Below are 21,071 nucleotides of genomic sequence, written 5' to 3' on the forward strand. Positions count from 1 at the left end.
CCAAGGTGGTAAAATATTGTTTTTGGAGTTATGAAACATAATAAATGATTGATGATTCATGTTGCAATGTTGCATTCTATAGGCCACATGGTGTGGTATATATTACATTATTTATTTATTTTGCAAAACATGTAAGTTACTTAATCTGTAAAGGACTTTTTATTCATGAACTAGAAGTATATAAAAGGTATATGGCAAGCTTTTTCAATAAATGCATAAAAGAATTCTCCTGTTTAGTATACATGTGAAAACGTCCTGCACAAAATATAAGAGTAAGAAACATGGTTAATCCCTGTTCACATGACTGTACATTGAAAAAGCTTTGAGTGTATAGGTGTGACGGTGCTGTCCTGTCTGCCACACTGCATGACAGTGCTTTCAATGCATAGGTGTGACAGTGCCGGTCCTGTCTCCTACACTGTATGACAGCCCTTTCAGTGCATAGGTGTAACGGTGCTGGTCCTGTGTGCCACACTGCATGACAGTGCTTTCAGTGCATAGGTGTGACTGTGCTGGTCCTGTCTCCCACACTGCATGATAGTGCTTTCAGTGCATAGATGTGGCAGTGCTGGCCCTGTCTCCCACACTGCATGACCGCGCTTTAACTGCATAGGTGTGACAGTGCTGGTCCTGTCTCCCACACTGCATGACAGCACTTTCACTGCATAGGTGTGATGGTGCTGGGCCTGCGTACACACTGCATGATGGTGCTTTCAATGCATAGCTCTGACGGTGCTGGTCCTGTCTCCCACACTGCATGACAGTGCTTTCAGTGCATAAGTGTGATGGTGTTGGTCTTGTCTTCCACACTGCATGACAGGGCTTTCAGTGCATAGGTCTAACTTTGCTGGACTTGTCTCCCACACTGAATGACAGTGCTTTCAGTGCATAGGTGTGATGGTGCTGGTCCTATCTCCCGCACTGCATGACAGCACTTTTTATGCATAGGTGTGATGGTGCTGGTCCTTTCTCCCAGACTACATGACAGCACTTTCAGCGCATAGATGTGACTGTGTTTGTTCTGTCTCCCACACTGCATGACAGTGCGGCACTTTCAGTTCATAGGTGTGATGGTGCTGGTCCTTTCTCCCGCACTAAATGACAGTGCTTTCAGTGCATAGGTGTGATGGTGCTGGTACTGTCTCCCACACTAAATGACAACGCTTTCAATGCATAGGTGTGACAGTGCAGGTCATGTCTCCCACACTGCCTGACAGCACTTTCTTTGCATAGATGTGACAATACTGGTCCTGTCTCCCAGACTGCATGACAGCGCTTTCAGTGCATAGGTGGTACGGTGCTGGTCCTGTCTCCCATACTAAATGACAGAGCTTTAAGTGCATAGGTGCAACGGTGCTGGTACTGTTTCCCACACTGCATAACAGTGCTTTCAGTGCATAGGTGGGATGGTGCTGGTACTGTCTCCCACACTGCATGGCAGCACTTTCATTGCATATGTGGGATGGTGCTGGTCATGTCTCCCACACTGCATGACAGCGCTTTCAGTGCATGGGTGTGATTTTGCTTGTCTTTCTCCCTCACTGCATGACAGTGCTGTCAGTGCATAGGTATGAAAGTGCTGGTCCTATCTTCCATAGTGCATGACATTGCTTTCAGTGCATAGGTGGGATGGTGATGTTCCTGTCTCCCACACTGCATGACAGTGCTTTCAGTGCATAGGTGTGACAGTGCTGGTCCTGTCTCCCACACTGCTTGACAGTGCTATCAACGCATAGGTGTGACGGTGCTGTTCCTGTCTGCCACACTGCATGACAGCGCTTTCAGTGCATAGGTGTGATGGTGGTGTGATGGTATTGGTCCTGTCTCCCACACTAGATGACAGGAGCAGCGCTGCCCAGCTATGCACTTAAAGGACCATCTCCCACAATGCATGCTCCTCTGTTGTTAGAGCCTGTACTGACATTGTTACCAGAGGTACTGTCCTTGATGTCCACTTTGTCAGGAGTGCCGAGGTACATTACACATCTTTGCTTCCCTCTCTCATTGCTCTGTACTGCATTGCCTTGCCTGTTCTTTACACTCATCTGGACTGCTATACACTGTATACTGTCATCCACCTAAGGTCATCTTGCAATATCTGTACCAGACTGCATGTCCTTCCATATAAGCGTACCTCCCATAGGTCCTACCCTACTCATTTTTCAGCCATTTCACCTCTAGGTTACTGCACATTTATTTTCCCCTTTCTCTCTATTACAATTAGGGCTGTAATAGGCAAAGGAGTCCTACTTGCTCACTTTGAATACAGACACCCCATCATAGCCACAGCCCCTAAAAACACATTCACTCTACAGTCTACTGGAAACAAAATTTACCAATTCATTTCCAACTTCCCTTTTTAAGAACACCATTGCAACATTCTCTCCAAGACCAGATGGCTCACAGTCACCTGCAGAGTTGAGCTACTCTTAGAGTTTCTTCTTTTCAAACTACTTCAACTATGTACCAAGCAAAACAGTGGAAGGGATAACAAAACAAACCAACAGCCACAAGGTTATGCTAAGAACCCACAGGATGGCTGTCAAACAGTGATATTCATTCTGCAAAAGAAGAGAGTTAAGTGCTTTCATCCAAGAAAAACTGACTTCATCAGAAGTCAAGAGTCCTGATAAAGTCTATTTATTTATTTTATTTATTTTACATTTGTTAACCGGGCTAGTCTAACTGGATATATTTCCATTTTCAGTAGAGGCCCGGGGAGAAAAGCTCCATTGGCAACAAAAAATTGAAATATAACAATTTAAAAATTACAAAATCTACCAATTCATTCAGGCTATTTTGGACAAAAGTACTTAATTTTTTCATCTTGTAATGTTACACCAAGATGGCATCAGAAAATCACTATTTAGTTTTGCCTGAAACTCGAAGCATAACTTTGTAATACTTCTCACCCATATTTCTAGTTTTGCAAATTCTAGGCTCCTTCCGTCAGGGAATGCTGAATGAAATCTTAGGCCCAACATTTTTGTACTTCTATTATAGCATGCTGTTCTTTGCCTTTACACCCATTGTTATATAACTAACAAATTGTATGTCAAGTGCTCAAACTAGAAAAAGTTTGATCACTTAGACATCAAATACAAATGTTCGAATCACAAAGATATGAAAAAAAGATACAGCAAAAAAAAAGAAAAACTGTTTTTTGCAGGAGTCAGGGCCCCCACACTTTCTTCTACATGTATACCATCTCCAAGATTACACTATTATTTATTTATTTATTGAGATTTAGGGAAAGTCCAAATGGGTAGAAGCTCATTTTCATTGGAAGCCAGGGGAAAAAAGCTCCAAATTATTACAAAACATTTTAAGAACAATAATTTTACAATCTTCAAAAATAAAACAAAACCATCTGTACTTTAAATAATTATAACAAATTAGTGATGATGTTACAAACATTGATTAAGAATCAATACACATTATATGACGATCATTTAATATTTATAGAAATTTTAGAAGTTTGTAGAGAAATTCAAGGTGAGCTTGTCTAATACAAACCATAATTGCAATATGAAGTGAGGGAAAAACAGACGTGGTATATTTAGAGAGAAAGTCAGGGAAAAAATTGATAGAAGTATGGAAATAAGTGAATAAGGGAGAGTAAGGAGGTATAAGGAATAAAAAGTTACTTGTTCACATTTAGGGATATAGTTCATCCTAGTTTTGAGCAAGAACAAAGCCAGATTTTAGGTAGGAAGGCTTTCAAAGCGGTTTTGAAAGATAGGAGGGAGTGTACTGACTTGATGAATACAGGTAAGGAGTTCTAGGCCTTAGCAACTTTGTACAAGTACAGACAATGCCCAGCAGATTTGATATGTATGTAGACATACAGGAGATTTTGGTCTCTGGATTGCAGTGACTGACCGGGAACCTAGTTGTGTACAATGTTTTTTATTGCTGGACAGGTGGCTGGATGCCGGATAATTTTGCAGGTGGTAAGAAGCTGTATTTATGTTAGTTGATGAGGCAGTTCTAACCAATTTGGGCTTTTTAGTGCTACATAGTGGTGAGTTCTGAAAGGGATATTTGAAGCAAATTTAGCAACTTTGTTATAGCATTGTTCAAATTTTAATTTTTGTGAAGCCTGGAAGTTGGTAAGGATGGCAGCACCATAAAGAAGTGTGGAGAGGCGATAAGTATTGGCAAGTGCAGTTTTAGTTGAGTCATTGAGAAACTTTTGGCTCTGTAAAGCATCCCTAGTTTTGTTGATTTTTTTCTTATGCAATTTTGTATATGCAGGTTGTAGAATATGTATGTGTGTTTTACCTTTAAGAAGCATTTCCAAGCACATGCTAGCTTCAGTGCCATTTTGAGAGTGCAGCCAGTGTGTGCGCATGTATGAAAGAGATAGTCAGTTTGAGTTGATCTAAGTTAAAGTTACTAAACCTCAATCCTGATGTGTGTGTGTACATAATAAAACTGCTTAAACAGAACCCAGGAATGTTCGTCAATTTCATCCTGACCGGACAAGCAACATGGAGTCAGAACCGGGATATCAGAGACTGCTTTTCAGAGCTACGAAGTGCAGAGTTAACAGTGAAGGTAAGCTAAGAGAACCAAAAGCAAAAAAGGGCCAGAAGCAAGTTAAAAGTAATGAAAATGTTGTTACTGTGTCACTTTTGACTTTTATATTATTCTATTGTATATTGTTAAATGCTGTTATTGTATATTGTTAAATGCTGTTATTAACTCTCTAAATAAGCTCTTAATTATGTACATTTTTTTGGAGCTTTTCTCCCCAGGCCTCCACTGAAAATGGGCTCATTTCAGCCTAGTGGACTTTCCTGGTTAACAAAAGCAAATAAATAAATAAATAAAAACCTGCACGAACAGTTATTTTATTAAAAAAGATAAAATGAAGCATTACAAGGGCACAAAATGCATTACTAAGCAAACAAGTAAAACAGAAACATGTATTAAGCAAATGAAAGGCATAAAAAAGTTTATTGATTAAACAAAATGTTCAAAATTAAGATATTTGATAAAACGATTATCAAAAAAGCACATAGGAGGTTCACAGTCACTTCAGGATTTCAAAACAAGCATGTTCAGAGTAAAACTAGCACAAGAAAAGAGATTAAATGGACAAACCAAATATAACAAAGGGGAGAAAGGGCATAGTAAGCATAAATAAAGCAAGCAAGGCATGTTTTGGCAAATTACAGTGTTTGGCATAAACTACTATTTTGCATTGAATAAAGTTATTCAAAGTATTACAAAGTGTGTAAAAGTGCTTACAGTGTATGTTTATTATTGTGCATTTATTCTGAAAAGTTTATTGGGTGCAAAGTGCAAGTATTTTGTGAAGTGCATTCAAAATACACAAACAGCCTCCATTACAGAGTGTTTCTTGTACTGTAAAGAGTTATTTAGCAAAATGCAGCAATTTTGGAAGTGTTTCAGTGTGGTGTGTATTGTTTATTCACAAAATGCAGTTACTTTGAAATGTTTGTTACTCTGAGCTTCTTCTATTGCCCAGTTTGTTCACATAGTGCAGTTATTTGAAATGTTTCTTACACAGATAAGATGTGATTTCTCAAAGTACAATAATTTCAAGTGTGTTCATGTGGCACAGAGACTTATTTCGTAAAGTATTTTGCAGAGCTTAGTTACTCACAGGCTTATTGTGCTATTGAGCATAGTTGAAAATACTGGCATACATTTTTGCCATATATATGTATGTGTGTGTGTTCATGCATACTTGCAGATGCTTTCACTAATGTGATAATATGGCAGAGGCATTTTGCAGACCAGGTCCACTTGTATTTCATCAGAATATTGCAGAGAATTGCAGAATATTTGAGCAAGAGTACGATATTTTCATGCAGGCAGCCTATTTTGATAAAGATTCACGCACCAGGGCATTCATTTTGCTAAACCTAGCTGAGTCAGAGACCATTGAAAGAGAGTTAATTTGTGTATGCACCAACAGTGTATGAAGGAGAGGGGGAAAGCCATCATATTGTTGTTCAGGCTGAATCATGGGAAGACCCATAGTGCTTGAAACACAAATTCAGAGAAATGTGCAACCACCAGATGAATGTTGCATTAGAGATGCACTTGTTTTGCACAAGAAACCAAAGTCCAGGAGAAACTTTTGCAGCTTATATTACTGATTTAAGAAACAAAGCTAAAACCTGCATGTTTGGTGATTTAAAAGATGAGTTATTAAAGGACAGGCTTGTGTCTGGTATTAATAGTGCTGCTTGAAAATTATTTTTCTCCATGACAGTGATTTAATACTGAGTAAAGCTATTGAGATTTGTCAAATCCATGAAGTTACAGAAAGGCACACAAGTACATAGGACAAGAGCATAGTTTCAACAGGCTCCAGAGCAAATGTAGACATCATGCAGCATGTGGCTAGCAGAAACGGGTCTAAGCACATGGCAGCAGCAGCCCCTGTGGGTTTCCCTGCAAGACCCCGTAGTTTTTCAACAAGTTCTAAGACTAGTTCACTTAAAAGAGCGTGCTCAGTGCAGCATAAGGGTGGATCAGCAAAACCTAAGTCAAGCTTTATTGTTAACTGTTAACTGTCTCATTAACCTCCCAACAAACACAAATACATGTGAGAGATGCAACTATATAGCCAAACTGGAGGCTGAACTCTCTCAACTCAGGGCTGGCATGACCAGACAGGAGGAGATGGCAACCACACACACAACAATCCCAGTCCCACATAGACCTACCACAACTGCAAACCAAACACATAAAAACACAAAGACATACTCGGAGGCTCTAATAAAAAACTTACCAAAACAACAGAGGCTCCCAAAGCAGACATCCAAAAATCCACCACCTCAAAACAAAACACATGCAACACATACTTCAATAAATCAGTGTGTCGATCAATCGCAGCCCTTAAGGCCAAACACCTTGCCTGATACACTAGTAATAGGTGACTCCATAGTCAGACACACTGATGTCCCACTGACCAGGCTGAATAAGGAGAAGGTGACTGTGAGCTGTCTATCGGAAGCTAGGATCCACCACATAACACATGCACTCAGGTCACTCCAAAGCAAGTACAAATATGACTCCGTCATTGTCCATGCTGGTGTGAATGACCTGAGACGTACCTCCCTGGACTACATGAAAAGAGACATAGAGGAGCTCTCCGATTATGTAGCCCAGGCTGGTATGACCCTGACCCTGAGCAGCATCTTGCCCTCACCAAGAATGATACCACAATACAAAGACAAGATGATCAGCTTTAACAATTGGCTCAAGTACTGGTGTCATTCTAAGGGGATCCAATGTCTGTCTGCCTGGGATGATATGTTGGACAAGCCACGCTGCTTCACAAGGGATGGCTTACACCTGTCACCACTGGGCTTCCGGATATTGGCTAGGGCTCTTGCCACCCCCATAGTGCCTTTTTTAGGCAAGGCTCAAAAAACAAACCCACCTCCTTAGAAAACAAAAATGGAAACAAACTAAGGGTAATGCTGCTCAACGCCAGAAGTCTAAATCTCAAGATGCAGGCACTTGATGCTCTCCTCAGCATGGAGAACATCGACGTCTGTGCAGTAATTGAAACCTGGTTCAAGGCTCCTGAGAGCACCCCAGCACTACCAGGCTATACCTCGTATCATGCTTTTCGGCCCCAAAACCTGGGCGAACCACAAAGGAGGGAGTGTCCATATTCATAAAGGACACCCACACCTCCAGGTTAGTAGCAACACATGAAGCATCAGAGACCATACAGGTGCAACTAACCATAGGCAAAACTGCTATACAACTGGTAGCATGTTACAGACCACCCTCCCAATCTCAAGAACCCCACTCAGCCTTCCTGAAGACATTGGAGGATATGAATGTATCACAAAATACCATCATACTGGGAGACTTCAACTACCCAAACATAGATTGGGTACATTATTCTAGCCCTAATACCTAGCCCAAAGGTTCCTGGAATTCATAAATTCAAATGCACTGGAACAACTAGTCACCTCTCCCACTAGGGGAGATAATATAGTAGACCTGATCATCACAAACATGGGGACAAAATGCTCCACACCGGAAGTATACCCCTCACTAGTGAGATCTGACCACAAACTAATCACCCTGGATATACATATCCCACCTCCACCCCAGCACAAAAGACCACAGTGAAAAACTTCTCAAAAGCAGACTTTACTCTTCTTAAGACTGAGATGGTATCCTTTAAGCCCACTGTGCCAGTGGATACCACATCCCACAATGCCGAATCCTTCACAAATGCTTTCTATGGACATCTCCAAGAATGCATGGATCATGCAATCCCAAACAAATCCAAGTCCCTCTCCACCAAATGTAAGCGTCCTGTCTGGTGGACCTCAGCCATAAACAAATTGTATAACAAAAGAAGGAAGCTACTGCACATCAGAGCGAAATCCCATGAAGGGAAGACATCTCTGATCAACATTAGCAGAAAACTACGTTCTCTCATAAAACATCCAAGGCAAACTTTGAGAGAAAAATCGCTAAGGACACTAAAGATAACCACAAAGCCTTCTTCAGCTATGTTAGAAACCTGAAGGAAACCCTCAGATATGCTCAGAGTTGGTTCACAACAACAAAAATACACTGAACCCACAGATATTGCTAACATTCTGGCTGACAGGTTCAGTGCAAATTTCGCCTCCCTCACCCCTAAAGAAGAAATACTTATCCAAGCTGAATGTAATCTCCCTGTCATCTCAGATGTCCAAGTGAGAACCGCCCTAAACAAAGCAAAACACAGCATCAATGGGACCTGATGGTATCCCGGGTGCGTGTTACGTGAACTCCAAGAGGAGCTAAACCCACACATAAAAATGCTATTTAACCTTAGCCTTACTTCGGGATATGTACCTGAACACTGGCGTACAGCAACAGTGGTCCCACTCCACAAGGGGGGGTGCCTCTACAGACCCTGGAAACTACCGCCCATAAGCTTAACTAGCCTGGTCTGCAAAGCTATGGAAAGAATCATTATGGAACTCATAAACAGAGACATAGGGGACCTACAGACACTTGACCCCACCCAGTTCGGCTTTGTAAAGGGCAGATCCTGCCTTTTAAACCTGGTTGACTTTTTCGAAACAGTCACTAGAGCCATTGATGAGGGCAAAGCAGTCCATACAGCATACCTGGACTTGGCTAAGGCCTTCAACACAATACCCCACTCAGGCATCATAGATAAGCTAAACAGCTTAAAAGTAAACCCTTATGTCACTAGATGGGTTGCAAACTGGCTAAAGGACAGAACCCATAAAGTTAAAATCGCTGGAGCAATGTCAGACTCAAAGCCAGTCACAAGTGGTGTCCCACAGGGATCTGTCCTGTGACCCCTCTTGTTCGTCATTTATTTCTCAGATGTTAAAGCAAACATGGGAGGGCTGTGGCTGACAAAGTTCGCAGATGACTGCAAACTAGGCGCCATAGTCGATACACCAGCAGACACACACATCCTACAAAAAGGCCTCACTGAAACGGACAACTGGTGCTGTAGTCACGGCCTTAAACTAAATGCCAAAAATGTATAGTCATCCCTTTGGAAAAACAAAGTACCCACAAATTATCACATAGACAGCAACCCACTGAGTACGGAAAAAGTAATCAGAGACCTAGGGACCCAAGTTGACAGCGACCTCTCATTTGACACCCACGTTGCCAAAGTGGTTAGAAAAACATTCTACCTCGCACACCTCATCATGAAGGGATTCACATCCAGATCCAAGGATGTCATTGTACCCCTATATTCCTCCCTCATCAGACCCATGATTGAGTACAATGCCCCATTTGGTATGTACCTCACCCGGCATTTGCAACAGCTGGAGAGACCACAAAAGTAGCTCACCAAAAGGATCAAGGGTCTCCAACATATGTCTTATTCTGCCAGACTAAAGAAACTTCAGCTCTATTCAGTAGCATACCGCCTGCTCAGAGGTGATCTCTGCCTGATGTACAAGGCCATGTCCAATCAGGATCTGATGGACATGCTCCACCTCAAAAATCCAAATCCATCAGGACCACGAGAGCTAAAGACTTAAACCTCGGCACAAGTATGAATAGGACATGCTGGAGGGATAGATTCATAACCCAGAGGCTTCCCATGCTTTGGAACAGGATCCCAGTTCGTATTAGGCAGAGCCCTCACTGACTCTCTTCAAGAGAAATCTTGATGAGTGGATGGGAGATCGTAAGTTTACCCTAGGGGTCACATCTGTGTCACTGCTAGACAGGGGCACAGTAAACTAATTCTATTTTATAAGGGGACCTTCATTGTGTCACTACTAGACAGAGGCACAGTATTCTAGATTTATTCTGTACATTTTTGTACCATTTCATGGGGTAGCAAAAGCCACATCACTATCGCTAGGCTTACAAATGCCCCAGGGCAGATAGCCTAGTACTATACTATGAAACTATGAAACTGTTTGTGGTGCCATCCATGAGTCTAAAAGAAAAAAGTGTTTAGCATTTGGTCAACAGTGTCACAAATGTAAAACATGGAACCATTTTCAAAAGTTTTGTAAATAAAGTAAACCTCATTCAGTTATAAAGAAAGGTCACTTAAAAAAGTAAGTTGATCATGTACAAGCTAAAACTCCACTTTCTGTGTAGATGGTGTATCAGTAATTGCTGAAAAGGTCAAAGCAGTAGATTTATTGGCAAAGAATGATGTGTTTTGTACTTTCCTGATCCATGGTAAACCCACTGAGCTCAAAGCAGACACTGGTTCAAAGTGTAATGTTATGTCAGCAGAAACATTTACTAAGTGAGAGCTGGTGAGCATCTTAATGTGGCTAGTTGTGCGAAACTTGCTGCTTATGGAGGTGAAGAAATTCAAACCAAAATCTCAGTAGTGCTTTCATGTTATTTGGCTGGGAACAGTTACAAGTTGTTATTCTATGTAGTCCGAAGACCTGTGCAGTCATTATTAGGTCTCAGAGACAGTTTGAGTATGAATTTGCTTTCTTTTACCAAAGAATTTCATCATATAAGCACATGTCCCAGTTCCAATTTCACTGATGCTGTTTTCTCAGAATATGCTGATGTTTTCGATGAGAAGCTAGGCAAGCTTCCAGTAGTGTATTCTATGCAGTTAGACCTGGAGGTCAGTCCAGTGGTCATACCAGCAGGAAGAATTCTAATAGCAATGCAGAGCAAAGTTAAAGCTCAGTTGGATAAAGTGGTGCAACAAGGTGTAATTTGTCCAATTACAGAACCAACTGAATGGTTATCATCTATGGTAACAGCTCACAAAAAAGGCTATGACGAAATCAGAATATGTGTTGATCCAAGAGATTTGAACAAAGCATTAAAGAGACCTCATCATCCTATGTGTACAGTCGAGGCTGCCGCAGCCCTGATGTGAAATGCCACTGTTTTTTTTCTGTCTTAGATGCAGAGTTCATTTTGGCAAGTGATGCTTGATTGCAAATCTTCACTACTGACTACATTCAGTACCTCAATTGGATGATATAGATTTCTTAGGATGCCATTTGGAGTAAATTTTGCAAGTGAACTCTGTGTGCAATGGAGCAATTTTTTTTCAGGTTATCCCTGTGCCATAATAGTAGATGATTTATTGGTTGGAGGCAGTGGTGAAGCAGAGCGTGGCAGAAACCTCAAGAAAGTTCTAGACAGAGCACATGAAGTGAACTTAAAGCTCAATCCTCTTAAGTACAAATTTAAACTACCAGATGTTACATATGAAGGTCATTTATGTACTAGCACTGGTTTATGACCAGACCCGTCCAAGCAAGAAGCCATTCTTGAGATGCCAGCACTGGATAATGTTCAAGCTCTACAGCGTTTTCATGGTATGGTCAACTATTTGGGCAAGTTCATATCAGACTTCAATGAGTTGACAGCACTTTAAGAGAGCTGACATGCAAAAATGTTGCATGGTCTTGGCTAGAACGGCACCACAGAGCATTTGAAGACCTTAAGCAGAAAATTGCCACTCCATCTAAGGTACCATATCAATAAATCAGTAACTCTTTCCTGTGATGTTTCAAAATTTGGTCTTGGCACAGTTATTCTTCAAGAGGGCAGACCAGTAGTCTGTGCATCTAGAACTCTTACCCAAACTGAGATGCATTATGCTCAGACTGAGAAAGAACTTTAAGCAATTGAATTTGCATGTTCAAAGTGTCATGATTATAAATATGGTTGAGATATCCAGATAGAAACTGATCATCAACCTCTAGTTACTGTTTTAAAGAAGCCCATGCATTCCATTCCAGCAAGATTAAAAAGACTAATGCACAAATTGCAAAAGTACAACTTCAAAATAGTTTATACTAAAGTCAAACTTCTTTGTCTGGCTGATACCTTATTCAGATCGCCCAGAAATACAGTGGAACAGCTTGAGGTAGATTATTTTGATTTTGATGTCATGAAAGTGCATAATTTTTCTACAACAAGACTTGATGAGCGGAGAGATCATACAAAGACTGATCCTGTTTTGCAAAAGCTCAACCACTACATCAGTGTAGGATGGCCATCTAAGCAATCCAGTGTAACACCTGAAGTGCAACCTTATTTTCCTTACAGAGATGAGATGTTGGTGGAAGATGACATTATTTTCAAAGGTCCTAAAATTGTTCTTACTTCCTTACAACGTAAATATATCCAGATTTTGCATCGTGGTCATCCAGGTTCTGAATTTACCAAAAGAAGGGTGAGAGAACTAGTATTTTGGCCTTCTCTAGCAAAAGACATTACATATGCAATATTACTAAACTACATCTGCAAAAAGAATCACTTCACCTAAGTCAAGTTCATGAACTACCTTAGTCAACAGTAGCCACTGACATATTTGAGTGGAACAATCAGCATTACTTAGTGTTGGTAGACTCTTATTTGAACTGGTTTGAGATTGATTTGCTGTCTAACCTAACGTCCACTATTGTTATTACTAAGTTGAAATGTCATTTCTCAGTCCATGGTAGTCCACATAAGCTTATCGCTGACAATGGTACCCAATTTACCAGTCAGTTGTGTCAGAAATTTGCAAGAGAATGGGACTTTGTACACGTTACTAGTAGTCCTGAATACCCACAGTCAAATAGACTGGCTGAATGTGCAGTGCAAAGTGCAAAGCAATTACTAGGGAAGTCAAAGTGTGACAATACCGATGTCTTTTTGAATCTACTCAGTGTCAGAAATATACCTCGTGCCAATATACTTGGCTCGCCTGCTCGGAGACTTATATCTAGGCAAACCAGAGCAACCTTGCCTACCAGTTCCTGTTTTTGAGGCTTAAAGCTAAAAATAACAGAGCAATCAAAGCCCAGTTATTCAGAAAGCGTTCTTTCTAGAAGACCAGTTATGATAAATCGAGCAGATTTCTTCATCCATTAAAAGAAGAGACAATAAGGATACAAATGTCGAACGGTTTCTACTGGATTGGTCAAGTAACAGGTATGTGTACCAAGCCGAGATCCTACTTTGTGGAATCTGAAGGTGTGGAGTACAGGAAAAATTGCAGACATCTTTTTCCTGTATCAGAACGAATATCTCAGCATTTTTCCTGTGCTACAGACTCTAAATCTCAAAGAATTCCAGACAATGTTCATGTTGCAGAATGTGTTGTAACTCCTACTTCCATTCCTGAAGATGTTCTTGATGTCCGTAAGGTTGAACATTCAGCAGAGACAGACCCAGTTGCTAGACCAAATTCTAAATTCTGTGTCACATGATTTGATCGCATCTCCAGATCTGGTGTGAAATACACAGCAACGTAGACATAATTGTATGTATATATATATATATATATATATATATATATATATATATATATATATATGTATATATATATATATATATACATATATATATATATATATATATATATATATATATATAGAGATACATGTATATATATATATATGTGTGTGTGTGTGTGTGTGTGTGTATATATATATATATATATATATATATATATATATATATATATATATATATATATATATACACACACATATACATTTAGTTCTGTATGTTAATGAATTATTTTTTATTAATTGCATATCAAGTCACTGTCTGTGATGCATGACTCATTTCTGAAAGAGTGAGGATGTAGAATTATGTATGTCTGTAGTACCTTTAAGGAGCATTTCCAAGGACAGCATGTGCATATAAATGACTAGCACGTGCTAGCTTCAGTGCCGTTTTGAGAGTACAGCCAGAGTGTGAGCATGTATGAAAGAGAGAGTTTGTTTATAAGTTTATCTAAGTTAAAGTTACTAAGCCTCAATCCTGATGTGTTTGTACATAATAAACTGCTTGAATAGAACCCACAAATGTTTGTCTGTTTCATCCTGACTGGACGAGCGACACAGGTTGAATGTAAACTTATCATCCACTATCACCCCTAATAATTTGCTATGAGAGGTGACTTCAACAGTTGTGTTATCAAGAGAGGAATTAAAATTTTGTTCATGAGAGAGGGATTTGGGGGAAAAAAGTACTAGCTTGGTCTTTTTTGGGTTGAGCACGAGTTGTAAAATTAAGCCATGTTTCAGTGACCGTTTAAGCTTCTTTAGTAATTTTTTGGAGGTGTACCATGTTGTCAGATGTGCAAATGAGAGTGGAATCATCTATGTATTGTATTAGGGTGGCCAGTTGTGTGAGTGTTTAGAAGGTGTTGGTGAAAACCTTAAAGAGGAGGGGACCAAGGATAGAGCTTTCTGGTTCATCAGTGGTGACTAGGTGGTAAGGAGTGTGTGTGAAATGCCATTTTACTGATTGATACCTATTGGACAGGTAGCTTTTGAACCACAGAAGGGTGGGCTGAGAGAGACCTAGTGAGGACATTTGAAGTAGAAGTTTTCTGTGACATACAGTGTTGAAGGCCTTAGACAAGCCTAGAAATAAGGAAGAGACTAGTTTGCTGTTATCTCTAGCTTTATTGACAGTATCTGTATAAGTTAGAAGGGCACTACTAGTATTATGGGAAGGACGGAAGCCGTGTTGTGTAGGAGATAGGTGTTCTTGCAGGAGATAGCCTAGCAATTGATTTGAATACATTTTTCAAGTATTGAGGTGAGGGAAGATAAAATTGCTATAGGTCTAAAGTTATTAACGTATGTTGAATTTCCTTCTTTGTGCAGAGGGATAATGTGCGAATTTTTCCAGAGAGAGGGAATGTGGGATACCTGGATTTGACCTATTTGTAAGGATTGAGCCATGATAGGCAATGGTGTTGGCTGCTATTTTTAGGTACACTTTTGAAAGGTCATCAGCTGAAGAAGAGCATGGTTTAAGTCTGTTTAAGAGTAGTTTTATATAGGATGTGGGCAAAGGTTTGAAGGTGAGAGTGGATGTGGTGATATGTGTCTGTTGGTCAGGGTTGTTGTTAGATGCTGAGGAATCCTTTATTAGAGATGCTATACTTTCTGTAAAGTAAGAGTTGAACTATTGCAGTATTGAGTTTTTGGGAGAGGGGTCTGGGTTGAATTTTTGGCCGGAAGATAAGATTTCTTTAATGAATGTCCCAATTTTTTTTTAAGTTGTGTTTAGTATTATTCTGAAAGTTGTTATAGTATATTTTTATCTTCATTTATTTGCGTTTTAGTATGATTTTGAAGCATTCTAAAGTTTTCAAGAAGTTGAGGTGGTTTATATTTTTACCATTCTTTCCATGCTGTTTCTTTATCCTGCATTAGCATTTTCCTCTTTTTGGGTAGCCAAATTGTATAATTTGTTTTCAGTCTGTTCCTTCTAGGAAGTGCAAGGCTATGTAGAATATTTAGAAAAGCTGTATTGAATTCATTTATGGCATTGTGTAAGGGGAGGGTTTTTAGGAAGTTCCAGTTAATAGATGATCGTGTAATAATGAACATTTCCTAGTTAAATTTGAAAAAGCCGCATGTTGTTTTATAAATATGCTGTTTAACGGAATGTGTGAGATGTCTGTTCATATAGATTGTGAGTTGATCACTGAGAGAGCCCCACCTTCAGGTCAAATTGCAGCTGAGAGCAATCATTTTATAGCCAGTACAAAGCAAATGAATAAAGAGATACAAAGTAAAACAAGTTTTCTGTTGCTTCCTGAGGCTAAATAACTGTCATATGCAGTACAGTGTGCTGGTAAAAAAAAGGGACAGTAGCCAACTTAGAAAGAGATCCTTAGGGTGCATGTATTATTTCACAGAGCTGGCATGTATTTGACTAGTTAAATTTAATACAGCAAGGTTTTTTTGTGATAAATGTGCTTACATTATGCAGTAACGAAAGGCTCAGTAAACTTGAAGGTATAGGGCCTTATGGCAGAGTTCCTGCAGCACTGAGATCAAATGTAGTGACCACAGGCTATTAAGCAATAACAAAAGTCTCAGTAAACTTGTAGGAGTAGGACCTTGTGATAGAGCTCCTGCAATTTTGAGGTCAGATGGAGTGACCACAGGCAGTTACACAATGATAAAATTTTCATTAAACTTATAGGAGTAGGGTCTTCTGCAGAGCTCCAACACTGCTGAGGTCAGATGTAGTGACCATAGGTATTATGGAATGACAAAAGTCATAGTAAACTTGCAGGAGTATGGCCTTATGGCAGAGCTCCTGCAGTACTGAGGTCAGATGTAGTGACAGCAGGCTGTTATGCAGTGAAAACATTCTCAGTAAACTTGTGGGAGTAGGGCCTTGTTGCAGAGCTCCTGCAATATATAGGTCAGATGTAGTGACCGCAGGATATTATACACTGACAAAAGCCTCCATAAACTTGTAGGATTAGGGTCTTGTGGCAGAACTCCTGCAGTATCGAGGTCAGATGTAGCGACCATAGGCTCTGCTCTGTGAAGGAAGATAGTAACTGAGTGACACTATATTGGGGAAAGAAAAATCCTGGTCCCTCCTGTATCACAGTCTCACATATCCAACTACCAGCATTGTTTGAAAAGTGATTTTTTTAATTGTTTGGTTAGTATTTTGTGTGTTCGAGCTTTTGACAGTTCAAGAACTTGAAGGGAATCCAACTAATGATATAATTAAAAAGACTATTTTAATTTTAAACCTTACACTTAAGGATTGCAAGTCTTAACTTTATTCCTGCATTAGCTTTACTATTTAAACTTCCTTGCGATACCTGCACTGCTGTCACCATTTGCCTGTCTGATAGTTACTCCTATCACAGTCTTCCCCAGTTTTTTTGCTTAGTGTTCATAAAACATAAAGTGCAAGACTTTCAATAAAGTACATCTATTACATCCAACCAATGGGTGTATGTTGCATAATTAATGAAATGTGCCAGATATGACTAACATATGAATGTGCTCTGCACAGGTGACAGACAGAATCCGTGAGTTCCCTCCCACGCTACGTCTACTTCTTCAGCATGTGCTTGCCTGCCTGGAGACTGAGCATGAGAATGCGGACCTGGTTGCCTGTGCACTGAGTGCACTTTCTATCAGCAAAAATGGTGAGCTCCATTTTAATTGAACTGTATTTGATTGTCAGGTAGAATTTAAAATTCTTTGGAAAAGAGGCACAAATTGTAAGGTTTGCATTGTTTTTTCTGCTTGTAACAGTATTCAGCAAACCAGAGATGCATCTCCGTTTGTACATAATATCAAGGTGTAAGCAAGCCCTTTTCTTTTCTGTAGTCTGTTAATGCAGCAAACATTGAAGAAGCAAGCTTCTCTAGAAACAAATCTTTGCTTTGGAAACATGACTGTGCATTTAAATAGCTGTTTGTAACTGCAGGTCAGTGAAGGAAACTGCTAAAATGATTTTTGGTAGGCTTACGATGTCATTACTGTGTCAGTATGTTTGGTCATACTTTATACTAATGATTAGGATAGCTCTTTTAAATCTACTGTTTTTTGTCATAAAATAAAATGATATCATCATCAGCTTTTAAGGAAAGTTCTGGGTGCTTCTTAAAAAAGAGAGACTTTTCAGTTTCTCAGTTTCAGAGCTTTGAAAATGTATTAATTATCAGAAATCCAGATGTTTATTTTTGCAGTTGAGTCAGCGGCACAGAAATAGGTTGTCCATCTCTTCTGCCAATGAAGCTAAACAAATTTACCAAGATTGTGGATATGAGGTGATGTGAATGAAGAGTACTTGGGACTGCTGATCTTATTCCAGAAGAGAGAAGCTGGAAGTAGTTACTCCTTGGCAGAAGTGTGTATGGTAGTCTTGCAATGATTCCTTTCATTTGGACAAAGAGTAGGTTGCCAGATGTATTTATTTATGTATGTATGGGTTGATGTACTGTGTAACAGCAAAACTACAAATATCAAAAGATGTCTTAATTTTTTTGCCTTAGCAGTATCACGTACAGTTATCTTTGTAAGCCCCCACCCCCCCAAAAAAAATCCTGAGGTTTAAGATGCATCTTTTGAAGAACAAATGGTTGAAAAACTTAAAATATTATTGTTTGTTGGGTGTCATTCACCACGTTAAAGTTGTGTGATCTTTCTACACTTTTATTTGTATCTATTATGTATTTCTGTTCCATTATTTGCTTTGATGGCAGACTGTTTGCTGGTATTTTTAGCAAACAGCTTTTTTTAACAAATACATTCACTAACAGCCCACACGGTGACTTAAATTCAGCAAGCTGTATTTTCCAGTTTGGCAGTATTCCATCATCATCATCTTCTTCTTTCGGCTGTTCCCGTTAGGGGTTGCCACAGCGCATCATCTGTTTCCATTTCTTCGGTCTTCTGCATCTTGCTCTGTCACACCAACCGCCTGCATGTCCTCTCTCACCACATCCATAAACCTTATCTTAGGCCTTCCTCTTACCTGGCAGCTCCATCCTTAGCATCCTTTCCCCAATATACCCAGCATCCCTCCTCAGCACATGTCCAAACCAACGCAATCTCGCCTCTCTTGCTTTGTCTCCAAACTGTCCAACCTGAGCTGACACTCTAATATACTGATTCCTAATCCTGTCCATCCTAGTCACACCCAGTGCAAATCTTAACATCTTTAACTCTGCCACATCCAGCTCTGACTCCTGCCTTTTTGTCAATGCCACCGTCTCCAACCCATATAACATAGCTGTTCTCACTACCCTCTTGTAGACCTTCCCTTTCACTCTTACTGGTACCAGTCTGTCACAAATCACTCCTGACACTCTTCTCCACCCATTCCACCCTGCCTGTACTCTCTTCTTCACCTCTCTTCCACATTCACCATTACTCTGAACTGTTGATCCCAAGTACTTAAACTCATCTACCTTTACCAACTCTACTCCCTGCATCCTCACCATTCCTCTACCCTCCTTCTCATTTACACACACATATTCTGTCTTAGCTCTCCTGACCTTCATTCCTCTCCTCTCTAGAGCATATCTCCACCTCTCCAGGGTCTCCTCAACCTGGTCCCTACTCTCACTACAGATCACAATGTCATCTGCAAACATCATAGTCCACTGGGCCTCCTGTCGGATCTCATCTGTCAACCTGTCCATCACCACTGCAAATAAGAAAGGGCTCAGAGCTGATCCTTGATGTGTAATCCCACCTCCACCTTAAACATATCTGTCAGTCCTACCGCAGTCCTCACCACTGTCACACTACCCTCGTACATATCCTGTACCACTCTTACATACTTCTCTGCCACTCCCGACTTCTGTCTCACTTCCTGATTCACTATCCCCACATCATCCAACCTTCTCTCTCTCTCATTCTCTTCATTCATCAGCCCCTTAAAGTACTCTTTCCATCTACTCAACACACTCTCCTCACTTCTGAGTACGTTTCCCTCACTGTCCTTTATCACCATTACCTGCTGCACATCTTTCCCAGCTCTGTCCCTCTGTCTAGCCAATCAGTACAGGTCCTTTTCTCCCTCTTTAGTGTCCAATCTCTCATACAACTCTCCATATGCCTTATCCTTAGCCTTCGCCACCTCTTTCTTTGCCATGCGCCTCATCTCCTTATACTCATGCCTACTTTCTTCATGGCAGTATTCCATAAAGTGTTAAAATCTTGTTATAAATTAGATTAGCATGCTAGGGCATTTTGATCAATCACCAGTAAATATCATAGCTTGATCTGTCTCTGTGGCTCAGAAGGAATGAGCCCTTACTCCAATCCAGGTGACTGGGGTCAGTTAGCAGCCCTGACACTGGAGGAGAAGGAATGAAGGGCCTGTTCACCTCTCCCAGGGGATGGAGAGGACATTGTGCACTTGGGGAGTACATGGGGAAGTGTAATTGCTCTGGTGAATAGAAGGAAACTACTTTCTGAGGGGTGGGGCTGCTTGCTGGTAGCATCCCTTAAAGAAGTTAAGGATGACCAACACAGTCAGCGTATTGCATGCCCTCCTCAGACTCTGCAAGCCAGGCATCTCTGGGGGAAATATAAGGCTAAAAATAAAACCCCTCAAATTACCCCCTAATGGCTGCCTAAATGACTGCCTGTCTCAGTGGACTCTTGCACCGTTGGTGGGAACAAATGGGTCCAGTTGGATGAGAAGGGACTGATGGTTGACAGGCAGAGGGGGCAAAAAGTGTAAAAATAAATAAATATGATGGCTTAACTTCTGTGTCGCACCACCAAAAATCCCCCATTTCAGCAGTTTAAGGCAAAAGACTTCTCAGCATTACCAGACAAGAATCTTAACAGATGAAAAGGCAAATACCAAAAAGGGAGTATGGTATAGTAGAGAATATCAAGAAGTTGCAAGACCAGCACATCATATAGTATAATGATCATTGTGAATGGGGGTTGATTTACATGGCTGAAAACTAATTCATAGAAAGTATATACGTCTGCAACTTTAGCAATGAGAGACTTAAACTGCCAGTTTCACATGCTAAAATATCAGCAATTTTTACTGTCTCAGTTAAAACAAAAAATGCTTCCAGAATCAGATCCTCCTAATTTTAAGGAAATGCAGGAGTTATTGCATGCAGCTGAATAGGTGGGAAAGCATGCTTTGCAATGTGGTTTTGATTCTTTAGAGGCCTCCTGCAGAGCAGCAGTTACAGGCTCTGTCATTTGAAGACATGCTTGGTTAAAAGAACATACGTTACCAGATCATGTTAAAGCAAAATTACTGGATGCACCTTTGCAGCAGGATGTGTTATTTGCAGTTAAGGCAGAAGAGGTATTAAAGAA

The 21,071-nt window shown here is 40.3% G+C and overlaps 1 protein-coding gene across 1 annotated transcript in view; it reads left to right on the forward strand.

The window, feature by feature from the left end:
* TEP1 (telomerase associated protein 1) overlaps positions 1 to 21,071 on the forward strand; it is a 2,704,809-nt gene that overhangs the window by 1,454,320 nt on the left and 1,229,418 nt on the right. Inside the window, exon 26 of the mRNA XM_044058078.1 lies at positions 17,278 to 17,413. Within this exon, the coding sequence (XP_043914013.1) occupies positions 17,278 to 17,413 (136 nt within the window). The remainder of the gene's footprint in view (positions 1 to 17,277; positions 17,414 to 21,071) is intronic.

This window comes from Protopterus annectens, chromosome 16.part0 (assembly GCF_019279795.1).
Source record: "Protopterus annectens isolate FY-2018-M chromosome 16.part0, PAN1.0, whole genome shotgun sequence".
In the NCBI taxonomy this organism is placed as follows: domain Eukaryota; kingdom Metazoa; phylum Chordata; order Ceratodontiformes; family Protopteridae; genus Protopterus; species Protopterus annectens.